Raw genomic sequence first — 13,235 nt, 5'->3', positions numbered from 1 at the left:
AAGCATTTATAATTACATTTGTTTCTACAAATACTATAGTAGTTGTATGTACGTATTATATGTATAAATACTATAGTATTGTATGTATAGTATAAATAATACAGTACAGATACTATAGTATTGTATGTATAGTATGTATACTATTAAAAACAGTATTGAGACACCTGGCTGGCTCAGTTGGTGCAGCATGCAACTCTTGATCTCAGAGTTTTGAGTTCAAGCCCCACACTGGACGTGGAGCTTACTTTAAAAAATAAAATATATGTATTGCAATACAGGATAGGCAATGGTGTAGTAAAATTAACAAGATGTCTGTTTCCCCAACCCCTTCTAGATAGGTTAATCCAACGTGCCTCTAAGTGAAAATTTATCAGCATAATTGATAAGGCCTTTTTGGTAAACTTCACAGAAATTGTTGAGGAGAACACACCACCCCAAAATATGTCATTTTGGCATACTGATTATTTTGAATTAAGTTACTTAAGAAACAGCCAGGACAAGAAGGGTACTCTGAGTCCCCTTTTGTCCCCCCTGAAAGCAGGAAATAAATCTCCCATGTGAAAGGTATTTTCCTAATATGTACCAGGAGGAAGAGAGACATCCTTATCACCAGAGATAGGAAATTTAGGGCCAAGAAGACTGTATAAACAAACCTTGTTACTACCTCATTAATTTATTACCCCGAACCCAAACCCCTTTTTCAATTCTTCACAAATTTATTGTTTCTTCGTCTAAAAGGTATAAAAGCTGCCTGCTTTGGTTACTTCTTTGAGCATCATATCTTTGTGGCTCCCATATGTATGAAATTATATTATTCTCCTGTGAATCTGTCTTATGTCAATTTAATTATTAGACCAGCAGAATCTAGAATGGAAGAATCTAGAAGGGAAGGGAACCTATATTGTGAAAGCAAAATAAATCCTGTTGTAAATTAACTGTATACAGTACTTTGTTTTGAAGAAAAATAAAGGATGCTCTACTCATACTGTTAGCTGATAAGTCAATAAAAATAGTTTATCACTATATGTGTGTTTTTTTTAAGTAGGTTTCACACCCAGCACGAGCCCAACATGGGGCTTGAACTCATGACCCTGAGATCAAGACCTGAGCTGAGATCAAGTGTTGGAAGCTTAACTGACTGAGCCACCCAGGTGCCCCATCACTATGCAATTTTTAGCACATAACTTGGGAGGACTTGAAAGAATTTAGGGATGCTTCTATAATAACATTCTTTCCATTGCAGGTACTTATGTGAACACGTTCTCAGCACCTCAGCTATAAAGCCCAAAACCTGCAACAGAACTGATGTTAAAATCTGTCTCATTCTAGCAATCAGTAATATTTTTCTTGAATATTGGGGGAAAGAAGTCCCATTCTTCTCAGATATTCATTCCTAATACAATGTTATTTTATGCTTAATAATTATTATAAAACTTTATATTGCATTCACCAATTGCTTTTATTCAATTGTATGAATAAAGAACTTCTAGATTGAGTCAGTACTTCCGAACCTGTTAAAAAGAAAGCCTGAGGCCCAAATTGGCATCACTTACATCAAATCACCAAACTGGGGCTTAACACCTAACCTTACTGAAGTTCTAACCTCCTCCAGAAAGGTAATCTTAACTGGTCAGGAATCTTCTGATCAGCACCAATAAGGTAATCTGTCACATGGGCCCTCTCTATCCCTCAAAGGAAGATGAGGTAATCCATCTAATAAGACTCTTTTGTCCCGAAAGGAAAGTCACTTCACCTGAAGTAATTCTTTTTTCTGTTTATATCTTTCTTGTCTCGCGTTTAAAAACTCTTCCCTTTCAGGGCACCTGGGTGGCTCAGTCAGTTAAGTGTCCAACTCTTGATTTTCGCTCAGGTCATAATTTCAGGGTCATGAGATGGGGCCCAATGCCAGGCTCTGCACTCAGCCGGGAGTCTGCTTGAGTTTCTTTCTCTCCCTCTGCTCTGCCCCCTGCACACACATGCACACACACTCTCTCTCTCAAATAAATAAATCTTAAAAAAAAAAAAAAAAGACCTCTTCTCTTTCTGTAGCCCTTTGGAGCTCCCCTCCACTTGCTAGATGGGATGCTGCCTGATTCATGAATCAATTAATAAAGCCAGTTAGAGCTTCAAAATTTACTTAGTTGAATTTTTGTTATTTCACAAACCTTATGTCAAAGAAAATATTAAAAAGTGAAATTTGAGTGCATATTTTACATTCCTTTTTGTGGAGAAGTATGATAAGTGTCCATAAAATGTTTAAGTGTTAAAAGATAGACACTGTTTGGGGACAAAATTCTGTGGGGGAAACATAAGGGAGATACAAAATTAAGGAGAAAAAGGAATGATGTAAAATTTCCAACTGCTAAAGAAGAGCTTTTTCAGAAGGCTGATGGTAGGTATCAAGGGGGCTTTATATTCCAGGGACTATAAAAAAAAATACTAGTACTAAAATGTGCCAGAAATGACATACTTTGCAAATATAAACTTGTCACACAAGTTTTAAGTTTCAGATGTCAACCAAAGGAATGAGTGAGGCAATACACGGTGTTTGTTTAGAGGGTCAAGTCTGAAGACCCCAAAGGAAGCCCTTCACTAAGGGTGGCTCATTAAGAATACAGAGCAAGGACCTCAGCTTCATGGAGGCAGAGATCTGGGGAACAGACAGGCGCTCGGCCCAGAAACTCCGTTGACCTACGCTAATGATAAATGGTTGACAGTTAACCCGCAAGGTTACTATGATAATAAAGGTGGGTGTTTCTGGAGTATTTTCATATCTACACGTTAGGTGTGGTGCAAAGCCCTTTCCATGCCTTGCCTTTGGGCCACAACCAACTGACAAAGTGGGGACTATTATGAGTCCGAATTTCTGCACACAAGTCGGAAGGACTTTACACATGAACAAAGGAAGGCCCAGAGAAGTGCAAGAACTTGCCCAAGGTGGGGATGGGGAGGATTTGTGTGGCTTGAGGCCTGATTTCCAGTCTCCTGATGGTAACTACTCCTGCAGACCATCTCCCGCTGTGTTCTCTCAGGTGTCCTTTAAAGGTGGCAAAGTGAATTAGGAAAAAAAATAACCCCGCCTCATAAGTGCTCCATTCCCACTTGTGAAATGGGCAGCTGAGGTTTCTTTCAAAGGCTATTTCCACAAGCACAGTCATCTCCATGCATAATGACTGGCTACGGACAGACCTGGTTAGTAACAGCGCAATATAATTAAATGTCCTTTCATCCAGGCATTTCAAAGGGCTTCATCAATGTTAATTATGCCCCAAGCCCTTGTGAAGTGGTGCTTGGTTCAATTTTATGAGCATTTAACGTCAAGCAAAGGCGATGCCACTGGCCCAGGGGTTACACAGTTTGAACATACACCTATTAGCAGCCCTCAAGTGTCTGGCCAAAGAGTTGAGGTGTGCAGAGCTCCTGACATGAAGCCCCTCCTCCAGAGCCCAGAGCTTAAGAACTGTAAAATGGTGGTGTCTGGGTCTGCTGGCAGGGAGGGAAGTGAGGGTCCCTGCCTGGGTGGCTTCTGCCTCTGGACAAGCCACCGTGCTCCTCTTCTGCAGAGGAACCACGCCCGGTGTGTTCACAGAAGTTATCTAAAGTGCTAAGTGTTCAACAAGCACACGTACGTGGACGGCTAACCCAGAGCAGGGATTCGACCCTGGACTCTGTCCCAGAGTGAAACAACGGTTTCCCACTGAGGGGCGGTTGTGAGAACCACCTGGTGTTGGCCTCAGGCCAGTGTCCTCACCTGCGATGTCTCTGGTTCTTGAGTTCCTTCACCCACAATGTCAGTTGGGGAGGGTGCGTCTGAGGCAACATCTAGTCCGGCTCCCAACTGGCTCTCGACTCCACTGGGCAGAGTCCACTGAGGTGGAAGGGAGGGGAGGAAGGAGGCAAGGGCCATCCTCATTTTGAAGGCAAATACCTCAGTGGGGGCTGCTGTCAGTGGAGGATCTCAACTACCTGAGAAGGACCAAGACTTGGCCAAAGTCACAGAGCAAGAAAGGGAAGAGCCAGACCTGATCAGGTCCTCCCAACACTTTGGTCTCCAATATACTGCAGGTGAAGTAGTACTGAGGTCTCCCCACTATCAGGAACCTTGTCTTTGGGACATAGGTAGGCCCAATTGGGACACTGTGAGAATAAAGGAGGCTCTATTAATATACATGGACATGAAGCCAGGACTTCCGGCCACTGTACTCATAGCGCAGTCTCGGAATGGGAAGTGCCACTAGCGAGGGAAGTAGGCTGAGGGCAACACTAGAAGCAGGCAGCAAGGTTTCAGACTCAGGGGCTTTCTCAGCGTGGCGTCAGCAGACCTCAATGTCAAGGGTGGGGCAGCAAGACCAAAGTCACTTCTCTCTCTGCTTCTGCTTCCCTGCGTGGATGTTGAAGACCAGCAATTCTGGGCTGGGGTCCTGCCATTGCCACTTACTGCTGTGTGACTCCAGGAGAGTTACCGTAACTCTCTGAGCCTCAGCTGCCCCTCTGAAAAATGGAGTGACTGTAAACGCTCACGGATTGTCACGTTACATGAAATAAGGCACGTGGTGAAAGACCACCCGGCACATAAAAAATACTAACACAATTCTAGCTCGTTACTATTATTTTTAAAATTTCCTTTTTTATTATCACTATTATTAGCAACAGCTCTAAGGACCCTCCTGGCTCCAAGAATTGATCTTTTATCAGCTACAACTCTGGGAAAGAACGGTTTCCAGAAAAGCAGCCCAAGGTCACAGAGGCGGGAAACCTTGCTTGGATAGTGGTATCTGAGTGAAACCAGCTCAGATCTCCCGTTCCAAAATCTGCTTTACATCTGCCAACGAGGGCCTCTATTTAAAGACCACGGTGATAAGACCAGTCATCACTTGCTATTTAAACTGACCTCCCACAATCCCTTGGGCTTGAAACTGCCAAGAGCTAAGTATAAACTGCATTTTGGCTTGCTCTGAGGGTTACTCACATTCAAATACAAGAGATGCATCAGTCTGGCTGAACCAGGCTCTGCTGCCCTGTAACCTGGCTTCAGGCCAGCTCCCTGACGCTTACCTTCTCCGGTAGGGGAGGCACTATCTTCCCCAGGATTGCTATTTCAACACTTAATAACCAATGTCAGGGAGAGAAGGGGCCTTGCAGAATGGCTGGCACAATGCGGGGAGTGGTGGATAAAAGCTGATGGATAAAAGCAAGGGCCTTGGCAATGCACAGACTCAATTCAAATCCTAGCTTTACTACCTATTGACTGTGTGGCCTTGGGTAAGTTAATTAACCTCTCTGTGCCAGTTTCCCAATATGTAAAATGGGATTATAATAGTATCTACCTTATGGGGCTTTGTGGGGATCAGCACAGTCCCGGCCATATAGTAAACACTCAACCAATGTTCACTGCCATTATGATCATGATGATTACTATAGTAATTGGAATTGGCTACAGAAGCATGATAAAGGACCTATATTTTCCTGCCAGGAAGACTGCCAAAGGTGATACCTGAGGTGGAGCTGGAAGGATAGGTAGGATTTCTATCAGTAGAAACGGGATGGTGCAGGCAGCTTCAGTTTCCTTCATCTGTACATTCAGGTCATCCTCCTAACCACCCCTGTAGGATGGATTTAAAGCTGAGCTGCAGAAGAGTTGCAGAGCTTTCCCCCAAGTTATATTGATAGAAAGCGAGAAAGCTGGGATTTGAAGCCAGGTCTCTCTGATTCTAAAGGCCATGCTCTTAACACCTGTTGTGTCTCCATTTTTTATCAAATTCTGTCCTGAAGGGTAAGGTACTGACAGAAATAGCTCTCCCTCCCCAGACTGTAAACCCCTTCCGGGAAGAGATATCTTAATTATTTATACAGCCCCCTCGCAGGCATGGATAGCAGGTGCTCAGCTGAAATGCCTATTTGCATTTCACTGAGGCCCGACTCTTCCGGACTGAGGCCAAGCCTCCAGGAACCCCAGGCTATGCTGTCTCCTGGGCAGCTGGCCTCCTGGCCTCTCTTTCACAAATCCCCCCTCCCCACCACACCACCCCCCACCCTCCCCACCCCAACAACCAGGGCAGAGAGCAGGGCTGCCATTCAAGGCAAACAGCTTCCTCCTGACTTCATCCTGATCGAGTTGGATCTGGGCCCTCTTAATGTTTTCCTTGCCCCAAAGATAGATGATGTCAGGGCAGCCTGCCCAGCCCATATAACCGCCTTCCCCTGAGAGCCACCCACAGGGCCAGAACCCCCAGAAACCTGTTCGCTGTGTGACTCCACCCCCCTGCCCGCCACACATTGGACCAGGGTAGACACCTGACTCAAGCTGGCCAATCAGGTCTTCCCTCCTTCCAAGGTGGGGTAAGAGTCCCGATCCTTCCAATCTCCACTGTCCTTCCTACCTCTGGTTCCAGGAGCTACTCCGTAGTCTTGTAATAGTTTTTTCTTTTGCCTCATCACCTCTGCAATGGGTTTTTATTCCTTGCAACCAAAATAGCCGTAACAAAATCAAGGAGGAGGAAAACAACTTCCCCAGGCAGAATTAAGTACACCTTCCTCTGCTTTAAGCACCTTCATCTGCTCCTCTTTGTAATGACAGGCACTTCTGCCTCCTGCATGGGCTAGGTGCTTTTTCATTGATCCACATGATTGGAGGGATGAGGGATGGAAGGAGGTATTACTACACCATTCTACCCATAACAGAAGCTCTGAGAGGCCAAGTCATATGTCCAATGGCACTTAGCTAGGAAGGAGCAGAGTAGGGATTGGAACCCAGGTCGTCTTCTTCCCTTTATCCCCCCTGGAACTTCAGTTGGCTCCTAACTTTGCCCATGTGCCTGTCTCCCACCTCAATTCTTTTTTATTTTATTTTTTTAAAGATTTATTTTATTTATTTGAGAGCGCGTGTGCACACAGCGTGGAGTGGCGAGGGGGTGCGGAGAGAGAGTCTGAAGCAGACTCCGTGCTGAGTGCAGAGCCCAGAGGGGGTCTGATCTCACAACGCTGAGATCAGGACCTCAGCCGAAACCAAGAGACAGAGGCTTAACCCACTGTGCCACCCAGGTGCCTCCTCCCACCTCAATTCTTCTTGTTGGTAGAGTTACCATGATTGATTTCTCTCTGCTCTGGCACGAAGGTATTTCTGTAATAAGTAACTGAATTAATTTGTAATTAAAATGGAAACTTACTAGAAGTCTCATGTGGGAGAGTGTTCTGTGTTTTCTTAGACTCTGTATTTGTCTATTTGGCATCCATTCATCACAGAACCAACTGTATTAACTGTATTTTCTTATGTTCTGTATGCTTGATGCTCTGGCATGTGTGGCCTCCCTCACCAGGCACCAGACCCCCTCTGCCGGGCCAGCCAATTCTTAGAAATAGCGAAGGAGCATGCGCTGCAGCACTGTTTACAGTCACCCCAGCTTAGAAACAACCTGAACAGCCAGCAATAGGGAATCTGTCCAGAAAATTTTGATATGGCAACTCAACAGATTATTGGGCAATCATTCAAAAAGTATGTGTCAGGTCATGATCCCGGGGTCCTGGGATAGAGCCCCGCATCGGGCTCCCTGCCTGGCGGGAAGCCTGTTTCTCCCTCTCCCACTCCCCCTGCTTGTGTTCCCTCTCTCGCTCTCTATTAAATAAATAAAATCTTTTTTTAAAAAAAAAGTATGCGTTAAATCACTACTACTCGATGACATGAGGAAATACCCCCCACACAGGCTTAAGTCAAACAACCAAGATGCAAAACTGTCTGTACAATCTGGTCCCAAATGTGTAACACCAAAAAAAGACAGGAAGGAAATATCCTGAAATATGAACAAAGCTTGTCTCCAAGTAACAGAGTAGGTGATTTAAACAACAACAACAGATCTTCCAAGTGGGAAAGCATCCCTTTAAAAATATTTCTCTACCTTTCAATTTTTATGTCTTTCTCCAACCCCCTATTTTTATGTATTTCCATGAGCATTTCTTTCCTCTGGATTACACGTTCTCCTACCAGTGGGGGTCGGGGCGGGGGGGGGGGGGGAGGGAGGCGGCTGCCTGTTTCTGCCAGTGACAGGCACGCACCCCCTGGAAACGTGTTAGCCAACACTGTGCTGTGTTACTGTCTTGTTAGAAAAACCCAACATTTCAAAACCACAAAAGCTCTTGCCTTGTAGGAGAAGGAAAGCTCGCTGAGCGGGTTGGCGCTGCTGGTGGGCGGCAGCTGGTGCAGCTGCAGGGCTGCGCTGTGGGCTCCGTCCATGGTGTGCTCTAAAGGCACATCCCTGGGCCTGGCCTGGGAGCTGCTGCTACGCGGGGCCCAAACCGGAGACCATCTTCCCTGGCGGTGTTCACCTCCTCCCACCAGCCATCGGAGGACTTCAAAGCTCTTCTGGCTGGCTGACCGCTTCTCCCGCACCTCCACGCAGAGAAGTGCCAAGTTCTGTCTCTCCCAAGCAGACGGACAAGGGTGCAATTCCTTATCCTGGCGGTGCTCTAGGGGGGTGGGGAGGAGCATTAAAAAATGCATGTACAATGTGACATAGAGCCCAGCTTTGTAACCCGAGGAGGGAATACTATGAGGACAAAAAACAACCTATCATAAGAAGTGAAGCCCTTAAAAAAATTGTATCATGCCCCTGGCTCCCTTGATAAAGATGTGGCTCATCTACCTCGGAACCTTTCCTCCCCCCCGCCCCCCCGCCCCATAAAACTCACCTTTTCTCTTCCCCCCTGTTTCTTTCCTCCCATCACATCCTAATTTAAATCCTACCTTTTCTAGAGGCTCCCCTACACATAAGAGGTGGGATACTGCCCTTGTCTACTTCTGCAGGCCTCCAAAAAAATATCCCTTTGCCACAAAACAGGAACCATCTGTGTTCTGACTTAGGGAAGAAAGAATGAGAAGAAAAGCTATCTCTGTGGATGGTGGAAGAACTGAGCTGCTACCGAGGGTCAGTCGAGCACAGGTGAGCTAACACTGGGCCCCGGGAGAAGACCTGTGTGACCGGATCACATCAGTTCTGGGAGCCTCAGGTGCCTCATCTGTAAAGTGGGGGTAATAATGTGGCCTCAAGTAAAATCGGCAACGACAGTAATTTGGACTGTCATTGTTAACTTTATTGGGCTGATAATTTTCAGCACAGGTCAAGCTTTTCTACCAAATAAGAAAGAAAGATGAAGTATATGCTCCTAGGGTTCTGGGAGGCATGGCCAGAGCACCTTACCGCAGTGCTAAGGGTTTCTCTGAGGTCCTCGTAGAGTAAAAAAAAAAAATCCATACAAATTTGGATTCTCCTACAAAGTCTGTTTTTTTTTTTTTTCCAACGTGGGAGCTTGAACTCACAACCCTGAGATTAAGACCTGAGTTGAGATCAAGAGTCAGATGGTTAACTGACTGAGCCCACCCAGACACCCCTCAATGTTTATTTTAATATAAAAATGTTACAGCTTTTGATCTGTTATATGCTACCTGTTTGCCTTGGCCAAGTCATTTAACTTTCCAGGCAGTTTTCTCTGCTGTAAAATACAGATAATAACATTCCTACCTCACCCCTCAAGGTTGTTGTGAGAATTTGATGAAATAATGCATATAAAATGCATGCATAGCAAATGGCCAATGAATGGCAGCTATTATTAGTATTAATTTTATTCTTATAAGTTTAATTGCTGAATTTACCCACAGATATTCCTCTTTCTTTCATGCATTCATGCAACAAATATTTATGGAGGGCTGACTGTGTGTCAAACAGATGCAGCCTCTGCCATGCCCCCAAGGCTTTAGAAAGTTGCCTCTGAGTCCTGTAACTTCCAGTTCCTTCTGTTATCTAGCCCTGCCCCCAGCAATCCTGGTTCCTGGTGTGAACAGCACAGTCATATGTCACAGGGCTAACACTGTGTCCAGAATCTAGGAGACACTGGATGCAGGGCTTAGCACCGGGGCAGCCAGGAAGACCATTTGGCTCAGGTCTCACTTTGTTGAAGGGCCTCAAAATTAAATTATTGCTGCTGCCTCCAGATGACATTATACATTCGCTGTATATTCAATACCGTAATTATATATACACACATATACATATGGTACATATCTATATACAATATATACAAGGTACACTCATCAGACAATTTTATAACTCACATCCCAGAGCCAGACCTCCCTGACTGTAAAGACCTATGAATATTTGCAATCTTGTGAAAAGTATAATTATTCTTCACTATACTTCTTTGTGTGGGTGAAAAGCATGACTGTGTTAAATTTATGTATTCTAATGTTTTGAATATAGTAAAGAGTGGCCCAGGGAGAGACCTCCGAGAGACCCTTGCAGGCTTTCAACCTGGCCTGGAGCTGAAGGGGCACTGGAGCCCAAACTGGGAAGGTGTCTGCTGAATCCCCTGTTCAGTTGCAGCTTGCCAAGGTCCGGCCCAGAGCCCGGCATGGGGACCTCCAAACATACCTACTGACTGGATAAAGGCAGGCCTGTGGAACACCTGGGGCAGCTCGCAGTCAAGAATGGAATGGCTTACTCAGGCCTAATCAACCACAACTCCAGAGATACAACAGCTGTAGCCAGCCCCGCCCACAGGATGTCAGAGAAAGCAAACAGGCCTTGAGGACATGCCAATGGGGTGATGGAAACCCAGGCCTCCTAACCTTCTTTGGACCAGCCGCTTTGTTCAGGTGGGTTTCTGTTTTCGCTTTTGTTGGTGGAGTTGTTGCGGTCATTTAATTCCCTTTTTAAAAGCAGCTTCCCTTTTTGCCTCAGGGCAAAGGCCTCTAAGGCATCCCCTGCAAAGGCAGGAGGCTCTCCCTCAGCTAGGTAGGAGTTAGGACAGAAAGCTTTGCAGGAACTCTTTGCAAGTTTTTCTCCCTTTTAAGGCGCACATTGTTAACCTAGTGAACCTCCTTTTCTGCCTTCAAAGCACTTTTTCAGCACTAACATATGCCCAAGAGGCAAGCGGCCAACTCTGTGTTCCCAGCGACCCCTTAATTCTGAGGCCCTCACAGCCAGCAGAAAGAACAGGGTCATTGACTCAAAAAAGGAAAGATAATTCTCGGTGCTTGCTTCCATTCCATCCCCCTACCTTATCTCAGTGAATTATTTCACCAATCCACAGAGCAGGTTGGACAGATGAGAGGACCACAGCTCATGGCTGCTAAGAGAAGGGTTTGTATCAGAATTTGGCTCTATCTGAAAAAAATCAATAAAACACGCCCTTTCCCACCACCTGACGATTCAGCTTCTGGCAGGTGGTAAGTGCCAGTTACGCCAAGCCCTTTCCTTTTCCTGGGCTTTGGCTCACTAAAGGGTTACACTCCCCCCTCCCACTGAGCTGGAAACTATAACTTCCCGCATACAGTGTAGATCAAGAATGCCTCCCCGTATCCCACCTGCTAACTCCACCATCGGCTACTGCCAGGAAGCCCGAGCCGGCGTGTAGAGAAATAATTTTGGCAAAGTTACTGCATTTCACTTCCTGATTTGGTAAAGCCTGCCATCACCTACAGTAAGGCAAACCCATGCCCCCCCTGCAAAAGCGGGGAAAAAACCATTCCGAGGCAGCGAGACCCAGACCGGCAAGCCTGGTGACAGCAAGAAGGAAGGGTATTTGTACTAGGGGACGTTAGATGATTCCAAATGCATTACCTTTCCTGAAAAAGCGAAGGCTGATTTGAAGTCCCCCCTGTCTCAGGCTTAATCACTACTCACCGGGCGGTGTCTCCTCTAAGGCCCACCTATCCCAGGTTTCTGAGAAATGACTCGGACTCTCCGCGCAACCCGGAGGCACAGCCTCCTTAATTCCTTCCCCAACTCAAGAGCTGTCTGAGTGCTGCAGTGTTTTGCTTTCAAAGGCCACGATTTGATTTGCCAGGCCGCCTGCCAGTCAGAAGCTGGCGGAGACTTCGTGCAGGCGAGTGGCTGCGAGGAGGGGGTGGGCGGGACAGCCTCCGGCTATTGGCTGCGCCGCAAAGCTTGCTTGAAGCGTAGTGGGAGCGCCTCGGGGAGGCGGGGCCCCTCTCGAGCTTTGCGCTCACCTGGAGGGGGTCCCCTCTAGTGGCCGCGCCAAGGACGTTGGAACAAACACCTCTCTCTCCGCCTGTCCTGGAGAGCTCGGGTGACTGCTCACCTCCCCTGCCCGACAGGTGGGCAGCCTGCCAGGAGTCTACCTTCCAGTTCTCAGCGCCACCTCCCGGGCTTTGCTCCTGCTGTTCCTCCACCTTATACTCTCACCATGCCTTCAAATCCTTCACGTCCCTCAAGACCCGGCTGCCCGCAAAGCCTTCTCGAGTACTCGGGGGGCATATACAATTCCCTTGCGGGCCCTCCCCTAACACCTGTTGGCTGCGCTATGTGCCAACCCTCCCAGCGTGTCCGCCGGTCCGCAATGGCTTAGGTCTCCTAGTGAGCCTAGCACTTGATGAATGCTTTGGTAATGTACAACTGTATACAGTAAGCAATAAATGTACTCAACACGTGCTTGGAGCTTACACTTTTTCACTTACACGCATCTCACTTCAGATCCTGGCAATAACCCCCTGTATGAGACTTTGAGCTCATGCCCATTTTACAGATGAAGAAATGGCATTTGGGCCCAGACCCCAAGGAGGCAGAAAGAGCCAGTTTTAGTTCAGATCTGGAGGCAGAGAGAGCTCAGAAGGAACACCTGAGAGCAGAACGAGGTTGGCATTTCGTAGGAACTACCCAAAGGACAGCGTGGCTGGTGCAAGATTTTTCTGGGGCGTGGGGTGGTAGGAGCTGCCATCAGAGGACCGGCCAAGGACAGAGGTTTGGATTCATCCTAAACTTATGGGGGGGCCACTGCGGGTTCTAAGCAGGGGAGTGACAACATCACCGTGACTGCTCTGAAGCTTGTAAAGGGGGGATTCGAGGAACACTGTGTGTCTGTCCTTGTATCGTTGCCCGTATCAGTCTTTTTTCTTTTACTTTTATACACAGGGCTTGGATGAATGTTAGTCGTCGTCTTCTAACTAGGATTTCCTGGTAGACAAAATTCTAAGGCTCTTGGTCTATCACAAGATATTTGAGGGGTCATTTAGATAACCCCCTATTAAGTTTCCCCACTAGTTCTGATGTAATTAATCCGAACCCTAAAATTCTGGCAGTTTCCCTAAGGTTTTGTTTTTTGTTTTTTTTTGTTTGTTTGGGGTTTTTTTTGAAACGCCTCTAACGATTGGCCAACAACTTTTCACTCTAAAGAAACAGGAAACCATTGGCTAGTTACTCAGGAGGCGGCCTAAAGGGGGACTCTAG

At 46.5% G+C, this 13,235-nt stretch overlaps 1 protein-coding gene across 7 annotated transcripts in view; it reads right to left on the bottom strand.

Moving 5' to 3' along the window:
* The window catches only part of NIPAL3 (NIPA like domain containing 3), a 49,193-nt gene extending 37,390 nt beyond the window's left edge, over positions 1–11,803 (bottom strand). For 4 of the 7 annotated variants that reach the window (XM_081817753.1, XM_081817749.1, XM_081817755.1 and 1 more), the window contains exons 1-2: positions 11,673–11,803; positions 8,135–8,460 (exon numbers count right to left, since the gene is read on the bottom strand). Coding sequence is in view for 5 of the 7 variants with exons in the window: in XM_081817749.1 (XP_081673875.1) it covers positions 8,135–8,227 (93 nt within the window). In the remaining 2 variants the exon portion in view is untranslated. Of the gene's footprint in view, positions 1–8,134; positions 8,461–11,046; positions 11,116–11,609 lie in introns of all 7 variants that reach the window. The other 3 variants (XM_081817751.1, XM_081817750.1, XM_081817754.1) reach the window with 3 other exon arrangements.
* Positions 11,804–13,235: the final 1,432 nt, after the last annotated feature.

The sequence above is a fragment of the Leptonychotes weddellii genome, chromosome 4, assembly GCF_054177405.1.
Source record: "Leptonychotes weddellii isolate Sample4059 chromosome 4, ASM5417740v2, whole genome shotgun sequence".
NCBI classification, from domain to species: Eukaryota; Metazoa; Chordata; class Mammalia; order Carnivora; family Phocidae; genus Leptonychotes; species Leptonychotes weddellii.
The sequence above is the reverse complement of the archived record's forward strand: the minus strand, read 5'-3'. Positions and strand labels throughout refer to the sequence as shown.